Source organism: Triturus cristatus, chromosome 4_1, assembly GCF_964204655.1.
Source record: "Triturus cristatus chromosome 4_1, aTriCri1.1, whole genome shotgun sequence".
Lineage (NCBI taxonomy): Eukaryota > Metazoa > Chordata > Amphibia > Caudata > Salamandridae > Triturus > Triturus cristatus.
The window spans coordinates 873,083,260-873,111,178 of record NC_140585.1 but is presented as its reverse complement, the minus strand read 5'-3'; the positions used below and the strand labels follow the sequence as shown (position 1 = coordinate 873,111,178).

The following is a 27,919-nucleotide window of genomic DNA, read 5'->3' as shown; positions in this document are numbered from 1 at the left end:
CGAACCCAAAGATGTTTGATACGATCACTGTCAGACAGTGCTTGGGAACCCACTAGGTAAGTTAAAAGACCCCACACACACCAACCTAGTTGGTGTCATGCTTCATCATTGGGGTCCCAACCGGGTGGCCGAATGCCCCCCGGTTGTGCTACAACGCCTGACTACAGCGGAGCTGGTGTGGGGCAAGAGTGTGATGTCGTGAAGGTTTAAAAATATCTCTGAGAGTCCTTGCCGTAGGAATTTTATTGCTGGCGGCTCAGGATATACTAAAAACAAGATATGTGATGCAACTACGAAAGAAATTATTTTCTAATAGTTGTTAGTGTTGTAGGTCTACGTGTTTCAGCCCTCATGGAGATGTATGGAGCTTTCGTCAGGACCAGTGAGTGTAGTGAGTGGCAAAGTGAAGGGCGCCATGTGATAGGTGAAAAAATTAAAAAGGTTGATTACCTACACACTTACTAAGGTGTGTGGACCCGGTGTCTGCGAACTTGCGGACACCGCAGCGGAAAAAGACCTGTGGGAGGAAGAAGACAGCACAAAAACATGTATAACAATGACACATGGTGCCGAGTATAACAGCAACTATAAAATGCAATCTTACGTGCTGTGATGGAACAAACACTTTCGGATGATCGTACCTGTGGCAACACACACACTGTGCTAGTGTAGCATGCTGCTAAGCGTAGGGTTTGTCGAGAGCAAATCACTATGCGATGCTATGAAGACGCAGGTCTGTCTCCCTGTTAACTCTATAAACCAAGTGGTTGCAAACAAGACAAACAGTAAAACGAATAGTTGTGCAAACTATGCACGCTGGATGCCTGGTGAGTGAAAGGCATTTGGCGAGTAGGTAGTGGTACCGTGAGGCCTCTAACTGATGATGGTAGAGCTGTGTCACAGTAAGAAACCCAGTGAGCGCTTGAAGGCATGCTGATGCCGAGCGGCAATGCGCGTAGCTTGATGAGTCTGGGTTGGAGTTAAAAGAAAGGGAGGGGTGGTGTGCCCCTGTGCGCTGCGCTTGGGAGGGGGGAGAAGAAAAATAAAATAGTTACACTATGGCTGAGGGAGATCGCTGCTCAGGATACGGGAGGAGTGCGCTCCTCGAGCAGATTTCTGTGAGGAGAAAGGTAATAACGAGCATAAGAGAGGCAGAGCGTGGAAAGATTATGCAATCCACCGTGAAAAGGCGCGCGTCACCTTACTTGGTCGTAGAGCTGCGTCCGCCTAGCACCTACTGGGGTCTCCCGTGGTCCCGGATGGTGAGGGACCCGTGGTGGAGGAAGGTTAAATAGTGATGAGCTCCATAAGGTACGTGCAATCTGGCCAGAGGTCGTGGGTGGGGAAGCAGTGCCTGCGCGTGTGCAGAGCCGCAGTGTTGACCTGCTGCGCATGCGTGAGGGGGGAAGAGTGTGCCGCGCATGCGTGGGAGGTGAAGAGGCGAATCCTCATTCGCGCGTGCGCAAAGGTAACAATATGCAGCGCTGAGATAGCACGGGGCCACTCGGAGGAGAATGAACTGGTGGCACTGCTAGGCATGCGGCGGAATAGATGCCAATGTGGGGATCAACACTCAGAGGCTGCAGTTAAGCCGAATCAGTGAATGAATAAGTAAAGGGCAGAGTTAGGATCTCCTAAAACTGTTCCAGGGGATATTATCGTTTAATCCAGTGGTATGGCTTGACAGAAGATATATCCATCTTTGTTCTTGTTCCAAGAGGCGGCTCTGGATGTTGAGTAGATTATGATCTAGAGCCTCCAGAACGACCCATCTCATGTCATTGGTAGTGTGGCCTTTTTCTAGGAAATGGTTGGTCATTTTCGTGGTGTTTTTCTTGCAGCGTATTGTACTGCGGTGTTCACAGATCCTGGTTTTTATTTTACGAGTAATAACCTTCACGACATCACACTCTTGCACCACACCAGCTCCGCTGTAGTCAGGCGTTGTAGCACAACCGGGGGGCATTCGGCCACCCGGTTGGGACCCCAATGATGAAGCATGACACCAACTAGGTTGGTGTGTGAGGGGTCTTTTAACTTACCTAGTGGGTTCCCAAGCACTGTCTGACAGTGATCGTATCAAACATCTTTGGGTTCGTCCAACTTTGATAAAACTGATGGTTTTATCTACCTGTTACACCACTTTAATCTCGTGCCACTTGTATCAAGGTTGCAAAATGTAATGCTGCACAACTTGACTTATTTTTTACAAACTTTGCCACTTTTACTGGTAAAAACTGTTTCCAAAGAGGGGCTTTGTGCTAAAGCATGAATGCTCCTGCTACCACCCATGAATGAAGGTGTGCTGCTATGAAGTCTTTGTGTTCCAGCAACTGGACCACTCAGCAGCCATCACCGTTCCGTATTACCAAAAGTAATGTCTTACTGTTCACCTGTACCAGAAGTCTCATAACTGGACTGACATTGAGGGAAGTTGAACAGTGTAACTCATCGGGCAGAGGCCATTAGGTTACTCTGCTGCCACTCAGGGTTACCAGCCCTGATAAAGCTATTCCAAGGAACCTGATGCCCCATTTGACGTGCGTCAATAGGGAATACACAATGAGTTAATGTGAAAATGAATTTCAAGTGAAGTCAGGCAACTTTTCTTTTCTTTGGGAAGACCAAAATTATCTGATTGTCCCTAACTTCGGAAATAAATTTAAAAAGTGCACAATCTCATGGGCAACACTCTTTACATGCATTTTTTTCTTTAAAGTTAACACATAAGTAAATATATTAATCCTTGGATGGAGATACACGTCCCCATCCTGGTTATGACTTGCTCAATTGAACGCTTGCTGCACACCAGGCTTTGTTCTAGAAATAGTCCGTCATGAGTGTGGATTAATTGACTGAGAATGTCTGATGAAATCTATTTTTACAAAGCAATATCTAAATAATAAATTAGCGAAGCGAGCCAGGCCTTGACATTCTTCTAATTAAAACAATATCTGCTTGATGGGGAAGGAAAGCTCTGGGTGTGCTCAGTGGCTCCGAGCTCTTTCCCCATTCTCCTCTCTTCAGGAGTAGTTTAATCCTTGAAATTTGGAGTCCTGTTTTCACAGAGCTGTGTGCATACAATGAAAGGCTTCCCATGCAAGGAAAACTGTGTAATGCCTATGCTTACAGTACCACCTGTACATACAAAATCTAAATGTTCAACAGCACGCCGATTATGGCTGTTTTTTTACATTGATGTAGCTGGACAAGCATATTCAAATTATGTAAATTAAATGTTTTGTTTAACGTTATTGGCGTCTTTTCCAAAGTCATTGTTTCTATCTATCTATCTGTGCTCATGCTGCTTTTACTGGTCTCACTCTTTCGCCTATGTACCCCAATGCTAGAGTTCTTTAAGTAAAATAATTTCACTCCAGTGTGTGGTATTTATTTATTGGTGCTGGCCCTAGGAAAATCCAATGTCTTCCAAAAAAAGGAAAATACTTGTTTTTCGATGCAATTTCTGTCTTGCCTTGGCTCACCCTTAACGTGTTACTTTTTTCTAGACATGCATTTCATACATCTACTGTTTCAGATTGCATGAGTATGCAATACAGATATTTGTTGGCCACTGTATACTAATTTAGTCTGTGAAATAAATCATGGAACACAACGCATTGCCCTTTAGTAATAAATGCGAAGGGAGAACATGAGATATTCATCCACTTACTGAATTTCACAATGTGCAGCCAGGATACCTGAGGTCAATACTGGTTCCTGTTTTGACCAAACTTTGTGATGTTAGACAAGTGACATTACTTCACCATGCTTTATTTTAATTCAGTGTCAAATCTGAGAGCACTTTGAAATAACTCCGTGTTGCTTCACGTGTTTTAACCATATTGGTTATATATATTCTCCTCATACTTCATTCACGGTAAAGAAAAAGGTGCTCCACCAACTGCAGGTTTCCAACAAAAGTTTCTTTTTAAAGCTCACCTGTGCAAAAACAGGCGAAAAAGATGGTTGGTGCGTTTCGGCTTGATACCTTTGACTGGACCATAGGGTCCCATGCCTAAAAGAGTCTATTTAAAGTGTCTACACCAAAAAATAGTTCTTTGTTACTGTGTAGTTAAAAAAGCAACTAGAACTTGTATATCAGTACCATTTGAAACACCTTCATGCAGAGGTCGCCATTTTGCCTTTTGACTTTAGATCATTTACATTCCTGTAAAGTACACAAAGTGTATAATCAATTAATTCAACTGTCATCATTATTACACAAGCAAGATCAGACATAGGTTTTCCTATAGACAGACAGATTCACTTCAAAAGGCAAAACATTTATCATTGAAGTCGTGACAGGGTTCCCACATTACTTCCTGTTTGAGGACATGAGGTATACAGTGTTGTCTGCAGGTAATGACAGTGTTACACAGAATGAGGAGGAGGCATAGAGTGGTTTGCCCTATAAAGGTTCTTAAAGGCATTAAAGTGTTAGTGCTTTCCTTGTTTTAGCAACAGTGGCATCAGAGCTACATAAGTATGTCCCATCTTTGTCCAATGATATTATTCAAATGCATGTCTCGTCCACTGTATGTTGAATACCCACTAACTGCAGATTGTATACAAAATAGAAGCCTTTAAAAATATGCAATTCATATGGGGAACTTTGTGAATTATCTATGCTGGATATATGATCCATAAAAGTACTCATGCTGGTAATCTATAAAAGTATTTATGCTAGTAAAATAATTTCAATACATTTTCGTGTTTAAAGTGCAGGTGCTGCTAAAAACCGTATGACATGATCCTAAAGTAGGAAGGAGTACTGGCTAGGAATCTAAAGTGCTATTTGTTTAGTAATTGATGTCATTTAAGTATTCAATTCATATATGGAGAATCTTAAAGTGCTTGCAGTTTTTGGATGGTCTATGAAGTGATTGCTGTTTATAAAGTGCTCCGAGTGCATTTTTTATATTCCACATTGGAAGGACATTTTCATTAAAAGTACAAGTACTCCTATGAACAGTCCAATAAGCCTTAATATTTATCTTATGACAGGTGCAGTGTCCTCCTGATATTGTGTTGCCGAATAGTTATAACAGTTAACCATTAGGATTTTAAACAGCAGATGGTCAGACCTACTAAAAGAAAGAAGGTGTGAGAGGAGGGAACCACTACAGAATATTTTAGGCTTACAAGAAAGTGCGGTAGTGCATACAGACAATGCTAATACAGTACATCAATTAAGATCAGAATATAGCTGGATATTAATCATTATTAATACTGGTTAGGAGATCACTCGATCACAGGAATGCGACGTTCTTGATGATAGAAAGTGCGATAGTTTATAGAAAAAGAACTAATACAGTACATCAATTAAGATAAGAGTATAACTAGACAGTGATCATTTATCATACTGGGTATGGAATCACTCGATCACAGGAATTCGAAATTCAAGATGACATGTAAACAGACCAAAAGAGAGTACAATAGAAGGGGGTTTCTCATTCCGTTCGAAGTACATGACATATTCCCTCATAAATTAATGTAAAATTCTGCATCTAAATTGTGCCCAAGGGGAGTTTTTGTCCCCATCAAAATGATGAGTTGTGATTCCATTCTTCTCCAGTTTAGTTCTCGATTAACTCTCCTGTCTGTTACTTTGATGTGTTTAATCCCATAGTAATGTAGCTCCATAATATCACCTTCATGTCTCTCCCAAAAATGTTTTGATATGGGCTACGAATAGTCCCAATTTTTTATGGCCCACAGATATTGTAGGACCATTTCTCCGAGAGGTATGCTCCACTTCCGTGTCTTTGGATGTCCACTGTTGACATGTAGAATACTATTACACAATGTGGTTTTCAGGGGACTTTGGTACATAGTTTCATGTTCGATAAAAAAACTCTCAATATCTTGGAAAGTTATCTGTTGTGAGCTGATAGAGTAAGTGAAGCTCAGATTGTACGCATAATCACTTGACAAATTGGCATCCGTGATTCCCTTATGGCAAGTTAGCAGATCATTGTTGTTGGAAATTTGTAAATGTTTCAATGTTCATGCTTATACAATATGAAATTTAACAGATGTTTAGGCAGTGATATAATACAATTTATTTAAGTGTAACTCAAGTATTCAAGAGATCATTTTTCAATTTGAAAGAGTCGCTACCATATTTTTACATGAGATTTGTTTTGCAATTTACATGCCTACTCTTTTGATGTCCCTTCTCGTGATTTGGCTCTTACCGCCAAGCCAGAACCCCTAACTTGGCTTTGGCCAGTCTGGCTTGCCCACCTCTGATTAAGGATGTTCTTTTAAGACTAGATTGTGTAGGACAACACCATGAGTGAGCTTGTATTCTGTTTATTTGACAGGTGCACGAGGAGGGAGAACTGCGATCGATCGCATGAGGCCCGAAGATTTGCCTCGGATATGAAGCAATGTGTTCGCCTGACGGTGCATCCGAACAACATATCTGTTTCTCAATACAATGTGCTGGTAAGAAAACCTCCATGTACTACATAATGTTTAAGAATTCTATTGCAAGAACATGTTTATCAGCCTTTGCACTTCCTTTTAGCTCACTACACTTAGCTATCCACCCATATTGAAAACATCTTATACCATCAGGCTTGATGTTGCTTAGAAACTCGGCAGGATTTGCAAGCACTGTCTTTTCACGATCATAGGGGGAGTGAACGTAGCGATGCCCACCCTTCAGCAGCAAATCAATCACAGGAAGTAACATTAAATGATCTTTTGCAAACTACCACCTACTAATACTAGCGAATGCTGAGTGGATACTTTTAAAGCTCAACAGTCACACAGGTTAAATCGCAGAACCTGCTGAGTGGCTCACGGATGTTGAAAGAGCCATCATAGGGGACCAGTGACACCGTCTGTGGGTTCTGCTCACCTGGGTCTACTATCTTAATAGTTAATATCCCCCACTCCTATAGATTCATTGCCAGTTGGTATTTAACCTGCCAGGGCACTTTAGTAATTCTGCCCCAGGCTGAAGGTCATAACCCTTGTTTAATAGGCAACATGTAATCTAAAATCTCTTTTGGTACAGTTAGGCCCTGATTGGTCCCTTAGTCACTCGCTGAGTTCCCTCCATTATCCCCGTCCTGAAATACCTTCATCATACAGTAAATAAGGGTATGAGCCTAAAAATGCATTATTGTCAATGAGGTGTCACGTAACCCTGGGCGTAGTTCGAGTAGTAGCGCTACGCGTAGCTACGCCTAGTGCACTACGCGAGATATGCGCAGCACTACGCGTACTACGTAGTACGCTGTTCGCGATGATTGCACAGTGCCGGATGCTTGTCCGCACTGTGCAATCATTGCAAACGGCATCTTGCACAGTGCAAGCTGTCGTTTTCTGCCGCTCGAGTAGATTTTTACTCGAGCGGCAGCTTTCTCAATGCGGACTGGTAGTTTCTCATCGACCACTCGCAATGGGAAATCTGACCTCCCCGTGTTGAGAATCTCACCGGGAGGTTTATTTTTTGCGGTCGCCAACTTGTTGTTGCTGATCGCGAACGAGGAAAAAGTCTCCCCGGGATGTCATTTTGCTCGCTCGCGGTCGCCAACTTGACGTTGAGGACTGTGAGTGAGCAAAAAATGCCAACTATGCTACGCTACGCATTTTGCACTGTGCTACGTGTAATTCAGGTAGTCCAAAGTAGCACAAACTACGCAAACTTCGCGAGCGTAGCGTAGTTGTCTGCCCAGGGTTAGTGTCATGTCTCTTCTCCCCCTTAACAAGCTGCTTAATAGAGGTCCCGCCATGAATGCGGGGGGCCCCCCCTCATGACTGCGGGGTCCCTACCACGAGTGTGGAGACCCCATGGGAATCGGGCACTGAGTAGTCCATTGCACTTTTCCCTAAGCCACACATTAATGCTGGTAGTCCTACCTTTACTAGACAAATGGCAAAACTTTCAACTCACGGGTTCTGTTTTCAATGGTTGTTGATGTAAGTTATTTATTCCTTATTGTTAATTAAGCAGTCGTGTGGTGTTGACAGTTTAGTTTCAGCAATAGGTTTGCACTGTCTGGTCTCAGATGGTTATTGCCCCTTTACTCCCACCATTAAATATCATTCTGTCTCAAGGCCTGTAGAGCTGTCAAGGTATTGGTATAATGACCTAGTGCATGTCTTCATAATCTTTTCACTCTGTTTGTGTTCTTGGTTTGCATCTGTTTCTGGACCTGGGTTTTCCCTGGTTATACACCCTTTTCGCTGGTCCTATGCCTCCTATAATATTTGGGGGGGCTACGAGGGCTACACTAGCGTGAGTATCATGCGCGTCGGCTTCCACACTGGGTTAGACATAGACAGGTACTACCTTGGTCTGAAGTATTTAGGGCAAAGTAAGCAAATGTGGTGCTGGGACATTCCCCTGATCCTAAATAATTGTTCTATTTGTTTTTCCCCATACACAAGCCGGCAGCTGGAGTGAGTATGGCGCTATGAGTTGTTCTTCATCTCTGAGGATGTTTTGGCATCTTCTTCCACTATTTCAGTGTCCCTACTTGCCTTTCCAACACAGAGTATCTAGTGCTTTTCATGTTTGTGACTCTGTTCACTGTCTTCATATGTGCGCTCCAGGGGTAGGCAAAGTTACCTAGCTCCACTGCTCTCAACTCAATGTGCATTTCTTAAAACTACGTATTGCCAGCCAGACTTTGTGTTTAGCTAATTGTTGTTTAAAAATACTTCTGGGCAGCTTGAGGAACTAGTGGGGTGGGTGTAGGTTAAACTGACTCCGCTTGCCAGCCGTCATACTCCGTTGAACCACTGCCAAAGAGAATCGATTGGCCTGTTGGTCCTCCACCGAAACCCCTCAACTGGCACAATGATTCATGGGGTCCTGATGCACCTTACCTGCAAACCTAACCACAAGCATGTTCCCTGACGTGCCCCAAGACCCCCCGCCCACATGCTCCCCACCCGTGCCCTAGTCATGGGGTCGCTGCCATATATATCATCTACCAGGGACCATGGGAGGGTGCAGCACGGCATGCAGCCTTCACCTCAGACACCTTTCGCATACCTGTTACAAGATGTCTGGACAGGAAATTAAAATAGTTTTTTGCCACACATACCTATGCCTCGGTATTGGTGCAGACTTTCGACACTAATTGTTGCTGAACTGTGCATCTTTTTCATCTGTTCGTATGGATGGTAAAACCTTTCCACGTCCCTTGTACAGAACTGAGGTAACTTTTATCAGGCAGTGTGCTTCTCCAGGTCCTTAAGGGAATTGATTACCTATTTAGCATCTGCTTCCCACTCAGATGTATTTATGGCCTGTGAGCTTAGCATAGATTGTGTTTTAAGGGTTATACTCTCCAAAAAGACACTCTGTGCGATCTGATCTTGACCACTCTTAAACCTCTCTTAAAGCCGTTGCTTGAAAAGAGGAGTGTGAAGTGTGAATGCCGGTTTGGTTGAGTGGGCATGTTATTTTGTGTGTAGTTTCAGGTCTCAACCTTCTTCTTGCCTTGTGGTTTCTCATCTGATTTCCCTCCTGTTCATGTTTGCTCATGGGGAGGAAGGTGGTGTGTGTGGCTGTTAAGTAGAGGACTTTAAGACCTTTGCCAGTTACTGTGGTCACCTCCCTGACCAATCACAATGTGATTGATGCAGTGGCAAGAAATTACCGAATTTTCACCAGTCCCAGTTAAAAAACTGCGATGCCCAATATCACCTGTCAAAGGATTGGAAACAATAGCTCCAGAAGGAGTCCAACATCAAAATCCATACAGACGCAGGTATTAGTGAAATATATCCTGAAAGTGCATCCGACTGGTGATTCTAATTTCTTTTTGAAACCAGTAAAACTTATTAAAGTGATGGGCACCAAGTAGAGGTACATATGTAAAGCTATCTATATTACTCTTTTTCTGGCCATTAATGAAAAACTGACGACATTTTTGGTGTGTTTTTTCCCAATCTTTTTGCTGTCTCTCCTCCTGTTTTTATGGTAGCCTGGACTTCGTTTTTGCTGGCTTGTTGACTGTGAGCTCTTTACCACTTCTGATAAGTGCTAAAGTGCAAGTTCACCCCGTGTAAATTGTCATTATGATTTATTATCGATGATTGGTATATTTGATTTACTGGTAAGTCCCTAGTTATGTGCGCTGAGTATGCCCAGGCCACGTGTGCTCTGCATATGCTGATGGGTCTTCCGCGGCTAGAGTGGTGGGAGGAGTTGTCACTAACAAATGAATAGGCTGTGGCTGCCCTGCACAATGTTGTCTCCACTCCCTGTAGTGTGGCTGGACCAGGGAGGACAAAACTAGTTTTATTGAGCAAGAGAGACTTCAAAGGGAAAAGGGGTATAAGTATTGGACCTAAAACCCCAGACTTTTAGAACACTTCTGGATTAAGAGGACCCAGCCAAGAAGAAGGGCTGAAGAACTGCCTTTGCTGTGTGATGCTTTGCTGGGTTGGCCTGCAGTTGGTCTGCCGTTGATGATTCTGTCTGTGGACAGTGGAATACTGGACTTATGCTTTGCTGTGGTATCCTGCTTAAGAAGATTCTCCAAGGGCTTGCTGTAAAGATTGCCACCTGTTAAGAAGTCTCAGAGACAGATTTCACATGCAGCAATACTGAACTCCAGTGCTGGGAGTTCTGACCTGTCTTGTGATGCCAACTCCAGTTCTGGGCCCTTGGAGGTTGTATTGCTGCTTCTGTTGCTGAAAATCCACCCTTCGCCCTTCCAGCCCAGTTTTTCCTGCTGCAACCTTCCATGGGGTTGAAAGACACACGCATTGTTGAGGCTGAAAATATTGATGCAGCTCCTGTCAGACGTCGAAGAAACCACTGCAGCCCAAGTCTTCATAGTGCGAAACTCCTGCTCCAACACAAGTCCTGCTGCACGCCTGGAAAAATAGATGCATCACCTGTCTGCAGTTGCAGAAATCGATGCAGTGCCTGGAACGCCGCTGCATCGACCCACAGCACCTGCATTTTCTGGCACATCGTACCTGTACGCCAAATCTACATCAATGCTGGGCTTTCAGTAAGAAGCTAACGCATCACCTCCCCTCGCAGTAAGAAACCGACGCATCACCTCCTCTCCAGTAAGGAACCGACACATCACCTCTCATGCATGGCAGTAAGAAATGAAGCATCACTTCCCTAGGAGCAAGAAACTGACGCATCACCTTCCCTGTGAGTAAGAAACTGACGCATCACCTTGCATGTTTTGGTCCTGTAATTTTGATGCATCCAAGGTACTTTGTACTAAAATTGACGCATCCATAGTTTTTATTGACTGAACTGTTTTTTTTTTTAAAAGACATATTTTGATATGTGTATGTTGGATTTTTGTTGTTTTGGTCTTGTTTGGTTTAGATGAACATACTTTATTTTTTCTAATCTGGTGTGTTGTCCATCTGTAGTGTTTGTACTGTGTGTTACAAATGATTTACACATTGCCTCTGAGACAAGCCTGACTGCTTGTGCCAAGCTACCAAAGAGGTAAGCAGGGTTATCTTGGCTGTGTAATCCCCTTACCCTAACTAGATGGAAAGGTCCCTACTTGGACGAGGTGCAAACTACTGCTAACTTGATACCCCCATTTCTAACACCATTACAATGTGTTAAGGAGGGATTTATTGCAAGAGGAAGATCCTCCCTTGTGTGATCTGGGAAGTATCTTTTGAAGATTGGAAAATTAAGATGCACGCTTTACCAAAGCAGAGACTACAGAAAGGAATGCATGGAGCATTGCGTGTTCATGTTAAAGTTTACTTCCCCCAATTAGAATGAAGAATATTGACATAGAGAACAGAGCCTCGGGAAAGAGTGACATGTTACGCTACCCTCACAGTTAGGGAGGGAACCCAGCCGAGTAGCCCTGAGAAGGAGATTAGTATTATACATGCAGTAGATGTGAACGTGTATTTATGCTTATTGTTCAGAGCTGCAGTCACCGCTTACATGTCCTGTCCTCTTCCACCACTACTGCTATGGAGATAATTGAACTCTCCTTGACAAAGTCTCATAAAAGTGCATCATAGATTGAATCCAAAACAAACCAGGTATTTTGCCACTTTGTTGCCAAACCCAGTAATATAGCCACTGTTGAAGCTTGGGATTGTTTTTGACAATCAGGTGGTTTTGAGCCAGCATACTGCGTGAGTTATCAAGCACTGGCATTAATTGGGCATGGTGCCATCTGTCCGCCCAAGGCATTAATCTCCAAGTCTCCAGTGGATTTTCCTTCAGACCAGTAAGTTTGCACCCGTCTGCTGGCTGGTTGGTGAACCACAGGGAGGGTATTAGAGGTGCCATTCACATTACCAACATGCATGTCACAGAACGTCAACATTGGAAATAGCTAACACGCTTAGATAAGAGACAGGATTAATTAAACATTATATGAGCCACAACCTCATTCTTCTCAGGTGGGCCCGCAATGGCTAATTTGTTGGCATATTGGCTAGACAATTATCTCTCTTTCTTCTTTTCACATGTGCTCACCTACACATGAATTTGTTTAGATTTTTTTAATGGAGAAAAACAGCCCAAATGCGAACTTATTACTTCTCTTGATTTCCATGCACAGCCTAGTCATTTCAAGTCAATCATTGTACCATCCATTCAGTTATCAGAGTGATTGAATGTACGTAGACCCCATTGATTGGTTTTTCTCATGAATTTGAGTATCTATAGTGATGTTCACCATCAAAGTTTACCCTCCATTCGTGGCTAAATGGATTCATCTCAGCTTTTTCTTTGAAAACACAAAACTTTTGTTTGTTATTATTTTTATTTAGTGATGTGTATGTGTTAGAAATGGGGTTGCTGGTTGGCTAGGGTATCAACCTAAGCCAGGCAGAACCCACCACTCTAGTCAGGACAATTAAGTTACACACCAAAGATAACATGTGCTCACCCCCTGGTAGGTTGGCACAGAGCAGACAGGGCTTATCATCAGAGGCAATGTGTAAAGCATTTGCGCAACGCACTCACAACAGTGACACAATGAATCCACCACAAAAGAGACTCCACGCAGGGCTGAATAAAATATATCATTTATTATGCATAACACAAGACCATAATAACATGAATCATAAGTACTGTGCATATCAGGCAGATACTCATATGGTCCGTGATAGCCTGTTCGAGGCTAAACCGACATACATCATAAAGTACTTGGCATGTGGGGCACAGAAAACACATCAGTCATGATTTTTCAGTTGTGGATAAGCACATAAATTACTCAGTATGACCAGTGATGAAGACATCATGCATTCCCTCTAGAAACGCCCACAACCATAAGCACCTGTGGGCACATAAACCATTGCACCACTATTAGCGGGGTTACAGTTCTCTTTGGGAGCCCTAGCACAATGATTTCAGGTAGGCATAGGCTGCCAGAGCACCTGCGAGCCTACTACGAGTGATATGATAATTGCAATTGTGTTTATTCTACAAGGAGACATGGGCCTTGCCTCGTACTGTGGCACACCAATGCCCCCAAAGATATGCACCAACATGAGGGGCGGGCACACACACACTTTGGAATGCCATGAGGAGACCTCACTGGGTCTCCCTGCATCCCAAAGTGAGAGGCAGCTGCATGCAACCGCTCGGCGCAGCTGCTGAGATCAACACAGCTTTTTGAAGCACACGCCGCTCCAACGTTGCAGCATGTCTTGTACCCTCCATGGCGTTTCAGACCAATGTTTAGAAATGCCTGCAAACAAAACAGCTCTGGGTGGGGAAAGGGCTGCTGACTTGGCCGGCGGCCTCCTGGTTCAGGCAGCTCACAGGATCTGGGCGTTTACAGACCAGAGCGGATGGCTCGGTCTACATGCAACAAAGGCAGTGATTTCCAAAGCAGTGAGTGCAAGTGGGGCAGCCGATTGCCCAGTTGCACGCCGACATATGCCAGCGGCGATCGGGTGCACAGCTCTGGGTTCCCAATGCTAGTCTCCTGAAAAAGATGCGAACATCGCTCTGAGTGCGGCACGAGCATTGGGTCCAAGAGGCGCAGCACTCCACACACATAGGCTTGGCCGAGCAGCGGGTGCTTAAGCACAGGTTCAGAAACGCACTGTGCTCTGATCTTAAAGCACTCACCACTTGCTAGCTCAATCCCAAAAGCAGAGTAAATGCAGCGCTCACTACACGCTGAATATGAAGAAGCTGAAAGCACACACTGTTCTTTAGCCACAAACAGTGCTGGCCTGGAATCCTTTGGAGATTCTTAACTGAGCAGGGTAGGGGCCAGCCAACCTGTCCCTGGAGAGTACTGGGGGCCCCGAAGAGCAAGCAGGCAGGCAGGCAACAGGCCAGCACACTGGTTTCCTCAGCTTACTGGTAGTCTCTCTAGCAGCCAAGCAGGCCAGCAGGTTAGCACAACAAAGTCAAGTAGTCCAAGTGGTGATCTCCCTCTAGTGCAGTATATAGAGCCTGCAGAGTCTGGTTACAAGTCCATGCAGGGTCGCAAAACATGGAGTCAGGGCCCCTGTACTTCTGCTACAAATGTCTTTGATGTAGAGGTGACTTCCAAGGAATCCTTAGAAGGGCACAACCCCCCTTTCAAATGTCAACGCTAGCCCTGACTCCAGACATCAGTAAGGGGTAAATCAGCGCTTTGTGCGAAGGCAGGACACAGCCTATACAATGTAAAGTGTGAATGACCCTCATTCTCCCAGCCCAGGAAGACTGTCAGTATGCAGATGTGACCTGTTACACCCAACCCTTACTGTGTGATGGCTGAATGGAAACTGTGCACAAAGTGTAGCTGTCACCCAGGCCCAGACGTGGATTGGACTCAGGCTGCAAAACACAAATAAGCACAGAAAAAATGCCCACTTGCTAAAAGTGGCATTTCTAAAATAGTAATGTAAAACCCAGCTACACCTGTAAGCAGGATTTATCACCACTATTCCAAACATGCCAATGCTACTCGTTTCAGATCAGGAATTACCACGTACATACCTATAAAGGAATTCCCAATGCTAACCTATGAGAAGCGTAGGCCTCACTGTAGAGAGAACCAAAAAGGCTGTTTGGCACTACCAGAACATGACACACAATAAAGACACATGTCCTACCTTTTACTTGCACAGCACCCTGCCCATAGGGCTGCCTAGGGCCTACGTTAGAGGTGACCTATATGTAGAAAATGGGGAGTTTAAGGCTTGGCAAGTAGTTTTAAATGCCAAGTCAATGTGGCAGTAAGCTGCAGATGTAGGCCCTGCAGTGACAGGCCTGAGACAGGTTTGAAAGGCTACGTCAGTGGGTGGCACAAGTAGTGCTGCAGGCCCACTAGTAGCATTTAATATACAGGCCCTGGGTATCTGGGATACCACTGCACAAGGAACTTACAAGTAAATGATATATGCCAAACAGGTGTAAACCAATCACACCATGTTTTAGGGGAGAGAGCACACACACTTATGCACTGATTAGTAGTAGTAAAGTGCCCAGGGTCTTAAAGCCAACAAAATGGAGGTCAGAAAATTAGGAGGAAGAAGCCACAAAGTTTGTGAATAACCCTGCAAAAAGGACAAGGTCAAATTGTATAGTTCTACAGGGCACAATTATGGGTATCTCACTTACATTGATACAAAATGTGTCTTGCAATTGGAAAAAAGACATAAGACCATTAAATGCGCGGCCCATAAAGGGCTGAGTGGTCTATATACATGAAACCCTCAATGTCTTTGCAATACTGAAGATCTATGGTTTTAGAAAAAGTTCATGCCTTTCCCGGGTTATTATTTAGAATTTAACCTAGCTAGGGTTTTTTTTAAAACAATTAGTATTGATCTCTATGAGCCATTTCTCCACAGAAGTCCGTGCATTCCAGCTCCAGTTATTTCAGATGTGTATGGTGTGTTGTGCATCTTAGATTTTTTTAATCAGATCTCAACCAATTCCTATTCTTGTGACACTATTTTGAATTGGAGCTAATAATTCGTCAATGTTATCTGTGATCAATTGTGAGATAGTCGGATGGGGATATAAAGCACCATCGAGTGATGTGTCTCACGTAGGCCCAGATTTTCAGGACAACATTTGCTTTCTATGTAAATGTTTCATATATAGATAGCTTGAAACTCTGGCATGGATTCAGCCTTCCTGGACCTTCTTTGGACACCACTGATCTCGTTGGAGTGCCTGTTCTTTCTGACAGAATTAACTCTAGCTCAGACAAGATGGAGTCCAAAATTATTATGTTTTCAAAACTGATTTAATTACTTCATCTTCTAAGTTCTGTTCCGAGTTGTCTACAGAAGAGCACAAAGAAGAATGTTTAGGTGATTAATGGATCGTACGTATTCTAGAAATGTATATGTCATGTTTTAGAGTTCCAAAGACCTAGCCAAATAGATCAGTGTTTTGTCCTTCTAGCAGTAAAGCAGCTGTGGACAGATCTATCTATTTTAGTAGATGAGTGGGTGGGGAGTTGAATGGGAAAATGGTCGTAGTAGCAAGGCTAGCCTTCGTAGGGTGTCATAATTTAATTTCCTCATTGGAGCGATTTTTCTTTCTCTAAACCGCAAAGATTCACCAGTATGTTCAGGATGCCCGAAGAGAGCCTGAGACCATTTCGGAGCTCGTTTGCCTAATGGCCTCTGCTCGCTGTTGAATTTGCACCCAGAGGGTAGAGTGCCCTGTTGGCCTGTACGCACAGCTCCAGCCTAATCTGGAAATGGGAACAAAGCCTCCCAGGGCTGCGACAGTTCACAAACCAGAGAAGATTACCAAGGCCCCAGGCCAGTGAAGCCTCGCATCAGAGCAAATCGAGAGCACATTAACGCATCGCTCGAGCGCGGGATTGCGGCGAGGGCATGCTCGTCTCCTAAATGTGCTCATTCTCTCCTCAGGGAAAAGAGCCAAAATGCAACGTTTGTTTGCAAAAGCTACAACAACTCAGGCTGTGTTTATCATTGACAAATATTTCCAATTCTTCTTATCCCTTGAGTGATATCATTTATATGTCTTGTTTTTTTATTACTGCACAAAAATGCTGGAGCTAGGCACGCTTCAAGTGGAGAACAGGGCCACTGGTTTTTCAACCGAGGCCAATGCAGTCTGTGATTGCCAATCACTGTTCTCATTAATGGACAAACTGGGACATCCTGTAACAGATCGAGGTTGGAATTCAAAATGGGCAAATTCATCGAAAAAGCCGTGGCCGCAAGGGAAACATGGCAGGAGCATTCTGCATGATTTCCACGACCAGTTAATCTTTTCAGGAGCAATTTTGGCGGCTTGAAGAGTGAGATGTCTGCTGACATTGATTATTCATTAGATATGTGGCAAACAATGGTTGGAAATGGATTTTTTATCCTTTTTGTTTCCTTATGTGTTTGAGCGGAGAGCCAAAGAAGCCTATGGGGAAATTGCATGAATTTTCTGTAGGCTATTGGATCTGAAAAGACTGCTTTGCTACACTCTTCCCATTCTCCAATTGCCTATAAGCCAGTCCACCTCTACACTGACGACAACAATGCTTATCACTGCTGTAATCTATAGTTCTTACGAAGAAGTCTATGATGTCATAAATATGTCCAACTGGCAGTGTTAACAAGTCAATAGTGAACTATACACACTAAGAATGTGCCAAATCTGCATACTTTCCTTTATGGAAATGAAGCAAAATACAAAATCAATTGCACAAGATTATGACTTATTATGTGAGTTGCCAGTTTTAACATAGTTAATTTGTGTGTGTGTGTGTGCAAAATGCATACTGGTGTCCACTTTTGGCACAAAAATGTATTTCGTCTAACAAAAAGCACAAAATTGCATGTGACATGAACAACAGCTTCTGGATATCAGTTCAATTATGTTTTCCCATGGTCCCATGATAGGATTTTTACCTGAATGAAGCCCCAATTGCTTAATGGCATAATCTCAGGTATTTCGCGTACAAATTGCATAGCAAAATCCCAGAAATTAACCATGATTATGCAGGCATAAAGGAAATTTCGCCTGGACCTATCTAAAACCAGTGTTTATATAGCCTGGTTGTTCACTATTTGTCCATGATTTCCCGAATCCTGTCAGGCTTTTTATAAAAACTAATGTTGAAAAGATTTTCTAATTGTTCCGTGTATTAAGTTTTTTCTCTAATTATGTAATTCAATTGCATGTAGATAGCAGAAAAACTTTGATGCAACTGCCATCTTGGACCAATGTTGGACACCTCTGCAGTATGTTTTTAGGTTGTGTGACTTGGCGTCAACCTAGCTTCCCCAATTAATAAAAAATTTCTTTTCTTTTTAATAAATGCATGTTTATGAGTAGACAAACCTTGTTTGCTAAAACATTTAGTCAATTTATTTTGCATTTTTTCCAATTGTGTGTAAGTAAATCAGACTCAATCTCGATGAAAACACTTTTAGAAAAGACAAGGTGCTTGGCTAGTTTAAAAGGGCAGGTGGAAGTAGCCAGTGACAAAGAAGATTTGTTCTTATACAGGCAGGGCCGGCTTTAGAGATTGTGGCGCCCTGTGCGACGATCTTTGTTGGCGCCCCCCCAAGCAAACATTTTTTGTGTTGAGTTGTATGGTTTTTAACCGCATATTAAATATATACAGCCAAGGGTATTCTCTGTGGCTGTGGGGGCTGCAGGAAGGAATACCACAGCACTGTCAGTGGGTCAACCCTAGGGGTGGCTGTAGCGAAACTGCAAGCCTGGCACTGGGCCAACCCTGGGTCTGAAGACGGGGACAGCGCAAGAGTAGCACATTATTCTTTGTTAAAATCTGCAAAGCATGCAGCTGACGTTAGATTATGTGGCAAATGCGGCACATCCATTACTTTGAAAAACAAACAACATCTCTATCAGTCCATATCCGAATGTGCCGCAGAAGAATATTCATTCTAGGTTAAGCAAAGCGAATGAACATACATGGCTATAGCCCGATATGTGCAAACCGAGACCTCGATGCTCATAGATTAGACATTCAGGATTCTAGGCGCAATGTTTTTTCCCGGTTACTTTCACTTTAAATCCCCGATTTATTTTTTGGATAATTAATTGAAATTACACAATACTAGCGATATTCCAATGTCTACCAATACCAGCAGCTGTCGACTATTAGATAAACATTACATTCAAAATCCCCATTCTTGCAGATTAGCGTACTTTTAAAATGGCTATTTAAAGACAAAAAACTTTGGCACAAAATAATGAGCACATACCGACAGGGATAAGTCACTAGTTTCCATTCAATGTTACTGCAGGCAACATTCTACCGAATACTTTACTGCACTGTTCAATATAATCTTTTCAACAACTTTATCCAGCTAAATACGTTTTAATTGATTGATGAGGTTGGTATGGGGGCGTGGCTATGGGTTAGCGTGTGCCCCGTGTACTTCACAGGCACGCAGCATTTCCGACTTGCTCAATAAATGGGGCTGCTCGAGGCAGCGCCGTCTGCGCCACTTGAGGGGAGTTTTTTGGGATCCGATCTAGCGCCTCGTTTTCCATTAGAAACACTTTTCTGTTGGGCGCAGGAGGAGTAGTCCCTGCTTTGTTCTGACAGCACCAATACTTTTCGAATACTTTCACGGAGCTGTAAAGTGCTGGCAGCTTCGTTGCTTATTAAAGCGCAAAGCACACGGTTAATTATAGCGCCCAAAGATAGCTTCAGGGCACAGGGTTCAAAGTGTTAACCCACACAAAAGTTTGGAGTTTTATCTAACTTGGAAGGGCGACATTCTGCATAGGGCCCTTCGGGCTTTCTTACTATCTGTGACCTGCTGCTTGACCTCCCGGGAGCAGGTGCGGGAGCACACAGAGCTATTCCCAGCTAAATACAAATTGTAAGTTTTTGAAAAAGCTACACAAGGGCAGGTGAAGCTGTGATGCCTGCGATAGGCGTTATATTTGATGTAGTGTGTTTTTCAGGAGTATATTATCTGTAAAGAAAAGTTTGAGATGAAAGAGACTCCTGCTCACAAAACAAAAGACGAGCGTGAGCACTCTCACGGTGACGCATTCCGCAACCAGAGCAGTGTTTGAAGTATACCGCCACAGGGGGGGGGGTGGAGGGGGGCAGAAGGTGGGGAGGTCATCACCCTATTTGTTCATTTAATTTAACACTAATTTTTGATTAACAAAAAAAGTTGACCGTCACATATAACTCACTTTATGCTGCAGAGTGCCACTGCCAAAATCCCTGCCGTGGACTGGAGTCGGAGAGACTGCGCCACCAATTTAGCCGTCGGAAGTATCTGTCAGGGCCCGCCCGCGTGCGTCCCGCGATGTAGGTTTAAGTTACAGGCAGGCCGGCAGCTGATCAAAACGCAACGCATGGGCGGGCAAAAGCGTGCGTGCCTCCTGATTTGTTAACACGGTTTTCCTCTCTTCCATTTCTACGAAGAATAACATCGTAGAAAAGAAAGAGGGAAAACTGTTTTAACAGGAGTGACTGCCAATTTAAGAGACGCAGGTATGGTGGCGCCCGGCGCCCCCCTGACCTCGGCACCCGGTGCGGTCGCACCGCCCAAAAGCCGGCCCTGTATACAGGTGCAGAATTTGATCGGGTTTGGTAAGCTGTGGCAGAGCAGTGAAGCAGAGAAGCTCAGAGTATCAGAGCATTAAAGGAGACAGAACAAAATGGCGATTATGCCTCAGTGGTGGGGATTAGGAGGCAACACGGAGAGCCTAGGACGAAAGAGAAAGGAATTGATAGCAGAAGACGTATACGAGTGCAAAAGGATGGGTGGGTTGGTACCCCATACAGACGTCTCAGAGAACAGAAATGTTAGCAAGAAAGGCGATTGGCAAGAAGGGCACGGCTGGTAAGAGAGACAAAGATTTGAGAAGACTACAGCAATAGTAGGGCTATTTGGAAGTGGAGGAATAACATCTACAGAACAGTCCACGGTCTTTTGTGTGGCACCTGATATGTAGCATAATGACTTCATTGGATTCAGCCACAAGAAAGGCTTTAAAATACGATGCGCGTGTTTTCTTCTACTTTTAGAGGTTTTAAAGTGATGGTAAATCTCATCGCTGTGAAAGTGAAAGAAAGGGACATTGCACAAGCATAGTGCACTTTTACTCATGTAGTGCTGGAGAATGGAACCTGATACTCTAGTTCCAATGTTTTGGTTCTAGGGATGAAAAGTCCTTGATACATTTCTCACTCTTGTGGCCATACTTATGTATCTTGCATGAAAAGTACATTCGAAAAAAGGTAAGAACAAAATGAGCGAAAGCAAGGACCGAGCACTTTAAAATGAGAAACATAAGAATCCACGTTCGCAGTTTAGCAGCGGTAACCAGGGGTGAGGGGGGCTCATATATGCCACAAGAATTCGATGTCAGATAGAAGAGTCAAAGTGGAAATTAAACTCAGTGGGAGGTTTTTAAAGGATGAGGTCACCAACCAAAAAATGGCTGCCATCCCACCGCCAACCTTGCTGTCCTCTTGCCTCATTCGAATGAGGGGTGAAGCAGGTTTTCCTAAGGTGGAGCCTTCGTGGGCTGCACCAGCAGAAACCCTTGATAGCCCATCTGCCGCTGAGCTACCTAGCCATGGTGACGTCACTCTGCCTTACTAGAGCAGGGTGACTGCCACCAATTTTCCCTTTCCAAGTTTGTTGATGCAAGGCATGATGAACGTGGGGCAGGGAAAACTCACAATGACCACCATGCACAAAGGGAAAGCTACTGGCGCGTTAGAGCCATTGAGTTTTCCATTTTCAGAAACAAACTCCGGAAAGAAAAACCCAAATGCCCGCCTAAAGGATTATGATTTTTTGACAGGGATCCCCACCAGCCACGTAGGGATCTCTAAGTAAAGATTAATGGGGGAGCAGATGCCCGGGACTCCGCTGGCATTGTGGGATTCCTGTCAAGGCCTTCATGATACCCGAATGATGCAGTGAAGGAAGGAACTAAGGGACACTAGGAGAGCAGTGGAAGGATATAAAGAGATAAAGGATCAAGAGAATGAGCAAAGCTTTAATGGACTCGATATCCACATATTATTATCAACCAGACCCACAGAATGCTGATTATGAAACGACCACTCATCCTAAAGGTGAGCAGGAGAGAGCAATGTGTAAGTCATCAACAAAATATGGGAGAAAACCCATAACATTATGAAAGTCCACCAACAAAAATGTCCCCAGGTTAAATCTTGCCGAATTTCTGAGTCATAAGTACATAACATTTTGAGGCTGCACAACAGAAAGAGGAAAAACATGCATTATTTCTGAGCTATTCCAGATTCCAAGGTGCAGAATGTGGAATGAGAATGGGATAGTCAGCCCAAGTAAATACTGCAATCCCACCATGTTGGTATTTACTGGGTTCAGTTTGACCTCCCAAAATCCAGTGCATTTCATAATGAACATTAATACTTAATAGGAGAAACCAGAATCATGTGGAGGTGAGTGATGAGGGGTTGGTTGTTCGACATTTGGGAGTAGAGTGATTGTTCCCAGTAGCAGTTGGTGTAAGGGGGATGTGTTTTGGCAGCACAGGGAAAAGCAGTGCAAGGGAGCTGAAACAGTATTTTTTTTAAAGTACCTGCCGGTCTTCTGCTCGCTGGTCTTCTCCTCCCAGCTTCCACTGCGGCCAATCCAGAGGCTGCTCTCACTATGAGAGCAGTGTCAGGATTGGGCGGAGCTGGCTTGTTTTGTTCTCCATCGGAAGCTGGGAGCCTGTGCCTGCTGATGTTTTCACCCAGCAACACAGCTGGGTTGGAGAGATATCAGTTCGCATGACGGTTTGGCTGTATTAAGATGGCTGGCCAAACCATCATGCGCGCTCATGGCATGGCCCACCACCACTCCTTTCCCCCCACTGCTGCAGTGCTGGGGCCCCACCCACAAGGCTCAGCCACAGGATAAAAACCAAAAAGATCTGTATAAAGATCTTTTTATTTTTCGTTTGCCTCTGCGGGCAGTGGGGCGACGCTCCTCCGCATTAGCGGACGAGCCGCCCCTGAATGTTTCTGAATGCCCAGGGAAAATGCCACACTGAAAGCAGGAAAGAGGATTAAGTGTTGCTATAGGTGGAGAAACACCCTGCAAAAAAAGTATAGTGAAAAAAATTCCCCCAATGCAATGTTATTGAAAAACGTTTACTAATTAGCATTCACACATGTATTAAAATTGTTTGTTTATTATTGCGGTGTGCATCTACATATGTGGTTTGTGCATTGACATTTTTTTATGCAGATTTATGTTTGAATAAAGTTATTGTCCAATGTGTGTGTAAGGGGTTACATGTGTGCTGTTGCTACAGGAGGTAATTATATGCAAGTCAATGATGTCATCTGAGATGTCATCAGTGATGTCACCAAAGAAGCACAGATTTACACTACTTTGACTGCTAGCGTCTAAACGTCTGCTTCCAATTCAAATTATTTCTCCTTAATACAAACTAACTTCAGAAATCACTGCTTTCTGTGCCTCACTGACTACTTATAAATGTATACATTCATATTGCTATAACCTGGCTGCCTCAAACTGGCTACTTACCCGAAAGTCCTTAGCCTGATGATGGGCTTGGTTGTCGTTCTGCCACACTATTTTCTATAGTATAAAATACAAAACGACTTCAGAAAGCCGACTCAAGCCTTCCCGCTGTCGCCAATCGTCTTGTCATCCCCCCTGAACCTGTACAATATAAAATAATATATTTTAAAAAATTTACATAAAAAGTGGCATTGATTTCCCGGTGTAAAAAACGCCCTTGATTGCAGTCTGCTGTGGCAATTATTTGGAGGGAATTATCTGAAACATTTTCAGAGACTGGGTAAATGGAAGTTCTCTTAGCAGTGGTGCGGAGTAGCAAGGATGGTTCGGCATAATCGCTTCATCCTTGAGAATTTCGATTTGGTTGCCTCGCCCATTTTTGCTTGAGTGGGCCAATTGAATCCAGTGGCCGCAGACTCTGTGTATTTCTCTAAATCTTGAACCTGTTCGTATTCAAAGAATGCCATGACTTAGTGTTGCTGTATCGTACTTTATTTATTTTTTTTTTTTTTGTGAAACCGTTTATTACAAAATTCAAAGAATATACAAAGATGGGCCTACAACCTTCAGGCCGGCCGCTAGCAAACAAGAGGAGCATAAGATACACACAGTGGAGCGCAGACAGCGACAAAGGGAAACATACAGGAGTCAGCCGCGTTGATGGCCACACCATACGGACCCCACATGACGGTTTCTTTTTTTAAACATAAATAACAGCAAACAAAATCCAACCACAAGGCAACCCACGATCGAAAACTGCAGCATGTGCTCCCCTAGAAGGGGGACCCTACCAAACCATAGGAGTATCAAGGGGGGGGAGAAGGTCAGAACAGGGACTGGGTGAACTCAGTGCCCGGTACCGGAGAGCTAAACCGGCTAAGGGGACGGGGCAGGCGATGGATCGGGCAATAACGGCGGGGCGCAGATTCCACCACGGTAGGCGTTCCAGGGACCCCACACTTTCACCCATGTCCCAGGCTTACCCCTCGCTACATACACCACCTTTTCCCGAAACATGCACCAGTCCATATTTTCCTTCCAGGCCGAAACAGTCGGGGGCCTCTGGGAACCCCACAGTTGAGCAATATCGCGCTTGGCCACCATATATCCCAGAGTCACCCACCACGTCTGTGGCGCCGAATAGTCGGTTGGTTCCCACACGTTCAACAGGCATCTCCTCGCTTCGGGCAGCAGCGGCACACGCGTAACCACCCGCAGGACCTCATGCACACCACGCCAGAATCGCTCCACCTCTGGGCATTCCCACAAAATATGAAGAAAGGTCCCCAAAGAACCACACCCACGCTTACACAACCCGTCCACAGCATAGCCCATTCGCAATAGCCTTGGCCCCGTTATGTAGACCCTATGGAGTATCTTGAGCTGGACGAAGCGAAGGCGGGCCGGTATGGCCACCTCTTTCGGGGAGGCCACCGCAGAGACCCAGTCCTCGTCGTCCAGCTCCAATCCATCGGCAACCCAAGCCTCGCGAAGATCAAGCAGCAATCCCACGCGGTCATTGATCAGTTTTTTATAGATCAACGAGATCGTGCTTTCCGGGACATGTCCATCCAGCACTCTATCTTCCAGAGGGGAGTACTCCGGGATGGAGGCAACGTCCGGGAAGGCGGAGCATAGTGCATGACGGATCTGCATATACCGAAAGTACTCCCTGTCTTGCAACTGGAATTCCGTCTGCAGCATCCCGAACGTTTTGAATCCCCCCCCTCGTCCAGAGATCCCCCACCCTGCTAATGCCTATCATGTCCCACTTCTCGAAGCCCTTCGAGGTCCACAGGGAGCCCAACTGCTCAGATGCGTACAGTGGTGACGCCCGGGTCAAACGATCCTTCCACCCCATCGCTGCATTAGCCGCGTGCCACACTCTTACCATGACACGCGTGGGGCCCGTAAGACGTGCGTCGAGCGAGCTGGAGTAGAGCGCTCGATTATAGTCACCACCCGGCAGTAGCATCTTATCCATTTAAAAGGCCGGGTTTAGGGCGGGCCCGTATAGGCCGTGATTAATCGCAGCCAGCTGGGAGGCCCAATAATACCGTTTAATATCCGGGAGGGCAATCCCCCCGTCATACCACGGGAGCGTCAGCTTCGCCAGGGCGATACGCGGTCTCCCGTCCCAGAACAGGCGGCGTTGTAAGCTCTCCACCTCGCGGAAGTAGCGCGCCGGGACGAGGTCCATTGTATTCTGCAGAGCGTACAGGAAACGCGGCAGCGACATCATCTTAAACAATGCCGCCCGGCCGAGCGGCGAGAGCGGCAAACGCCGCCAACGCACGACATCCTCCTTCAGGCGCTGGAGGGGGGCAGCAGGTTTCGATCATACCGGGCCTCCGCGTCTAGGGTGATGAAGATACCCAGGTACCTAAATCCCTGCGGGGCGATCTGGATAGGACAGCCCCGCGGAAGGATAGGAGCCTCCCCAGAGAGAACATACACGCACGATTTAGCCCAGTTGATGACGAGACCGGAGTTACGACCAAATGAGTGCAATACATCAACCAGGACTATCAGTGATTTACGTGGGGAAGCCAGGTACAGGAGAATATCGTCAGCATATAGAGACACGCGGTCCTCATACTCGGGGGTCCAGCGGAGACCACGAATAGAAGGTTCCCACCGCAACCACTCCGCCAGGGGCTCCAAGGCAAGCGCAAAAAGAAGCGGCGATAACGGGCAGCCCTGCCGCGTGCCCCTGCCCAACTCAAACGGAGCCGACACTCTACCATTCACAACCACCTGCGCCAGTGGGCCAGAGTACAACAATTTAACCCAGCTGATAAATCCTGGGCCAAACCCAAATTTCGCGAGCGTCGCCCAAATATATGGCCATTCAAGTGTGTCAAACGCCATAGTGGCGTCCAAGGATGCCAAGATGGCCGGCTCCCGCATGAACGGGACACGTGCGAGCACCCCATGCAAACGCCGCAGGTTAAGCGCTGTGTTACGATGGGGGATAAAGCCGGACTGGTCCTGGTGGACCAAGTCACACACCACGCCGACCAGCCGATTGGCCAGAACCTTGGCGAGAATTTTGGGCTCCGCATTCAATAACGAAATGGGTCGATAGGATGTGACCCGGTCCCGAGGCCTCCCCTCCTTGTGGATAACCACGATGGTAGCCAGACGCTGGTCTACCGGGAGGGAACCCACCGAGTGGGCCGCAAGGAACATAGCACGGAGATGCGGCGCCAGCGTATCCGGTCGCAGCTTATACAACTCGATGGGAAGACCATTAGGACCCATGGCCTTGCCGGAAGCGACCGAGCGTATGGCGAGGGCAATTTCTTCGGAGGTTGGAGCGGCGTCCAACAACACTCTGTCCTCCTCAGAAAGGGAAGGCAGCGCGATATCTCTGAGCAGGGCATGGGAATCCTCTTCAGAGCGGGAAGACACTGGAGAATATACCCCACGGAAATAGTCCACAAAGCAGGAGACAATTTCCTCCGGTTCAGTGACACATACACCTTTCATTTTCTCAATCAACGGGACAACACGACTCGCTCTCTCTTTTTTATCCAGCCACGCAATCAATTTACCAGCCTTATCACCCACATCATACAGTCTCCCCTGTTGCTCCCTACTGAGGCCCCTGGCCGCCTCCGTGACGAGGGCCTTATAGGCCGCTTGCTTGAGTTGGAGCACATGTAATTTATCCTCCGTCACCCCACGTTCTAGATCCCCCTCCAACTCGGTTATCTCAGCTTCAACACGGATCACCTCCTCCCGCTCGCGCCTCCGGGAGTGGGAAATAAGAGACAGGGCTTCTCCTCGGAGTACTGTCTTAAACGCCTCCCACAGTGAAACCGCCGAAGACACAGACCCCACATTCTCATCAAAATAGCGCTTAAGGGATTTAATCAGTTCTGCGCGAATGGTGGGGTCACGCAGGTACCAGGGATTGATCGGGGCCACTCTACCCTCTCCCCTCGGCAAAACATCAAAGTGCAACAAGAGCGGAGAGTGGTCCGAAATACCCCGTGCCAAATGGCGCACTTCTCCCACCCTCCCTACATAAGCCGCAGGGACCAGGACATAATCTAGCCGTGAGAGACTACCATGGGCCCCTGAATGGAAGGTGTACTGTAGCTGCGTGGGATGTTTTAGACGCCAACAATCCACCAGCCCCAGGGTATCCAAGAGGCCAGATAACCACTCTTGGGCCCGGGGGAGATCCCTAGGGGGGTGACGATCCACGGTTCCGGAAACAACAGCATTAAAATCCCCCCCCACCACTAGAATCCCCTCCGGAAGGCCAAGAAGGAGGTGCCCCAGGTCCGCAAAGGTGGTCGTCTGCAGCCCCGGTGGGACATATACTGACACAAAAACGATCACTCTGCCCTCCAATCTGCCCACCAAAACCGTGTAACGTCCCCTATCATCATGGCGCACTTAATCAATCTCCAACGGGAGCGAGTTTTTAACCATAATGCCCACACCCCTGGAGCCGGAC

At 45.5% G+C, this 27,919-nt stretch overlaps 1 protein-coding gene across 4 annotated transcripts in view; it reads left to right on the top strand.

Annotated features, from left to right (window-relative positions):
- Nucleotides 1–27,919, top strand: part of PLXNA4 (plexin A4) — a 1,024,340-nt gene that overhangs the window by 624,553 nt on the left and 371,868 nt on the right. For all 4 annotated transcript variants that reach the window (XM_085653587.1, XM_085653590.1, XM_085653588.1 and 1 more), the window contains one exon: nucleotides 6,330–6,453. In XM_085653587.1, the coding sequence (XP_085509713.1) occupies nucleotides 6,330–6,453 (124 nt within the window). The remainder of the gene's footprint in view (nucleotides 1–6,329; nucleotides 6,454–27,919) is intronic.